The 2,927-nt window shown below is 53.9% G+C and overlaps 1 protein-coding gene across 1 annotated transcript in view; it reads left to right on the forward strand.

Moving 5' to 3' along the window:
* The first annotated feature begins 1,479 nt into the window (after positions 1 to 1,479).
* Positions 1,480 to 2,927, forward strand: part of Prss50 (serine protease 50) — a 6,995-nt gene continuing 5,547 nt past the window's right edge. The window contains exons 1-2 of the mRNA XM_021173040.2: positions 1,480 to 1,624; positions 1,703 to 1,942. Coding sequence (XP_021028699.1) covers positions 1,486 to 1,624; positions 1,703 to 1,942 — 379 coding nt within the window. The 5' untranslated portion in view covers positions 1,480 to 1,485. The remainder of the gene's footprint in view (positions 1,625 to 1,702; positions 1,943 to 2,927) is intronic.

Here is a 2,927-nt window from a genome sequence, read left to right on the forward strand (position 1 = left end):
AAGCTGCGCCTTCTCTGATATTCTTACTCCACGTCTGTCAGAGGTGCGTTGTGTGATCCTAGAGGTTGTTCCCTCGTTTCCCTTAGAATTTCCTCTTGACAAAAAAAAATTACATTTATGTGTGTGCATGGGCACAGGAGTGGGAATGCCTATGGAGGCAAGAGTGGCAGATTTCCCCTAGAGCTGGAGTTGCAAGTGGTTATGGGCCATCGGGTGTGGCTACTGGGAATCAAACTCAGGTCTTCTGAAAGAGCAGCGCACACCTTTAACCACTAGCACGGCTATCCAGCCTGTAGCTTTCACTCTTGCTGACTGGGACTTGAAGTCCCTGCTCTGTGAACCTAGCAGTTCAGTGGCTCCCATATTCCCAAGGCCCCCTCCCTGTGTCTTCCTGTAAGAACTAACTTCCTTCTAGGAGACTTCCCAAGGTCAGATGAGAGACTTGGCTCTACCATCTGCGTTCTGCTGCATTCCTGTCTCTGCCAACCCCTAACTTTCCCCTGAGTGGGGTCTCCCGATCCCAGCCAGTTCCTCCTCCGTCGTTGGCAGGGGTGAGTGATGTAGGTCCCTGCTTGGAGATTGTGAAGTGACTGTATCAGAGGCTCCTGGTGTGCTTCAGTGACTCCATCAGTGACCTCGGGTCTGCTGGCTAAGAGCAACAGTTCCCCTTCCTCCACCGGGAGGCAGAAATGTGGCAGCAGTGATTGCTTTTGTTCCCCCGGACAGGAACACGAAATTGTCTGCTCAGGTGTTTCTCCCAAGAACTAAGACCTTGATAAGAACAGACTTTGTCTATTAAGTTAAAAATATACAATACCTTGCACCAAGACTCCCAGGAGTTGAGTACATTACTTTTAAAATGTTATTAACTATGTTGCTGAGTCATTAACATGTTCCTCAAAAGCCCAAACTTAGTGAACTTCTATTCTCACCGTTGACCAATGGACACCATCACTTCTCCCTTATGGCCCCCTACTGCGAGTAATTGGCTCTAGAGAGCACATTGCTTCAAATATTGCAGGCTTTAAAAATCGTCATTGAAGCCAAGCTTGGTGGCTCATACCTATTTTCCCAGCACTTGGGAGGCCAAGGTAGAATTGCTGTGAGTTCAAGACCAGCCTAATGAACACATTACTTTGCTTCAGTGCCCTGAGACAATGGCCTGCGCTGTTAGCATTCAAGGAGGAAGGTATGGATGCCGGCAGAGGCGGGTAGGGGTATAGACACGTCGGGGTTGGCCTTCCTCTCGCTGCTGCGGCTGCTGGTGGAGAAAGCACGGAAGCTTAGAAATTAGCTGAGGCGAGGCATAGGGACCCAGAGAAAGGGCCCACGAGTCTGAGGAAAGACACAAGGCAGACGCTCCTTGCGCGCCTTTGGCGGGAGCGCCCCAGAGAATGGCATCCAGGGGGCGCCACGCAGGCTGGGCACCAGAGCACCATGACGCGCCCGGTGGAGGGCGCCATTGTGGAGGAACCTAGCGGCGCAATGGAGCCTTGGTGCGGGGCAGGGGTCCGTGGGCAGGGCCCTCAGGGTCCCCGTGTGCCTGGGGCTTCCCGCACCCGCTCCCGCGCCCTTCTCCTGCTGTTGCTGCTGCTGCTGCTGCTCCTGCCTCGGCGGCCGGCAGGTGAGCGCATCCGCCCCCGACGCCCTCCCCGGCACGCCCACCCGCGGCCGCCTCTGACTCGCTCGTGACCTTCCACAGGCAACTTGGCCGCAGGAGCATCCCCGGGGACCGTCCCGACCGGCCCTGGAGTCTCCTGTGCCTCCAGAGGCATCTGTCCCTCAGGCAGGCTTCGCCTTCCTCGGCAAGCCCAGGCTAACCAGACCACGACGGCTCCACCGAACTCACAGACCATGGCTCCACTGAAAACGGTGGGAACTCTGGGCGTGATGGACATTACTGGGTCCGTTCTTAAGACGGTTCATTCCAGCGACCTCCCCTGTGAGTACTGGGCAGGGGAGGTCCGGGAGTTCTGACGGATTTTTTGATCTCTGGGGTCAAAGGGTCGAGGTATCAAGGACCCGAAGGAAGAGTAGATAAGAAGGGAAAACAGAAGGGATCGTCCCTGTACAAGTGTTTGTTGAGCATGTGGGGTGGGCCAGGCCTTGGGCCTGACTCCTTTGCTTATGGGCCTTCCATCCTGGTGATGGGACAGGCTGAGGAAAGTCAAAGCTCGTGCTGGAAATGCTGAGTTTGGGGGTGCTGTCCGGGTACTCAGAGCTGGCTGCTGGCCAGATGCCTCTCTGGCAGCTGCAGGCCCTCCTTTGACCTGGCTTGTCCCTGTCTCAGGTTCCCATGTGGTAACTCCAAGAGGCCTGTGTGAGACTTCTTGTGGGGCCTGCAGAGCACACCTGGTGTTTTCATTTTCTTGCTGTTTGGTGTGATGGAGCCACTTGGGGGTGGGGAATTTATTTTGCTTACGTTTCCAGGTCACAGTCCATCACTGAGGAAAGCCAGGGCGAGAACCTGGAGCAGAAACTATGGAGGAGGGCTGCTTGCTGTCACACTCACTCACAGGACCGCGCTTAGCTTGATTTCTCATATAGCCCGGGCCCACCTGCCTAGGGATAGTGCCACTCCACAGAGGGCTGTGCCATCATCCAGCATAATTAATAATCAAGACAACCCTTACCCCGCCCCCAACGAGTTACCCATAGGCCAATCTCACTTAGACAATTTATCAGTGTAGGCTTTTCTTTCCCATGTGTCAAGTTGGCAATTAAACTTAACCAGTATGCTTCCACATAAACAATTGTCTGTGGTTGAGACCACATAAGAGATGGTTATTTTTTTTTTTATTTTTTTTATTTTTTTTGGTTTTTCGAGACAAGGTTTCTCTGTGTAGCCCTGGCTGTCCTGGAACTCACTTTGTAGACCAGGCTGGCCTCGAACTCAGAAATCCACCTGCCTCTGCCTCCCGAGTGCT

Source organism: Mus caroli, chromosome 9, assembly GCF_900094665.2.
Source record: "Mus caroli chromosome 9, CAROLI_EIJ_v1.1, whole genome shotgun sequence".
NCBI lineage: Eukaryota > Metazoa > Chordata > Mammalia > Rodentia > Muridae > Mus > Mus caroli.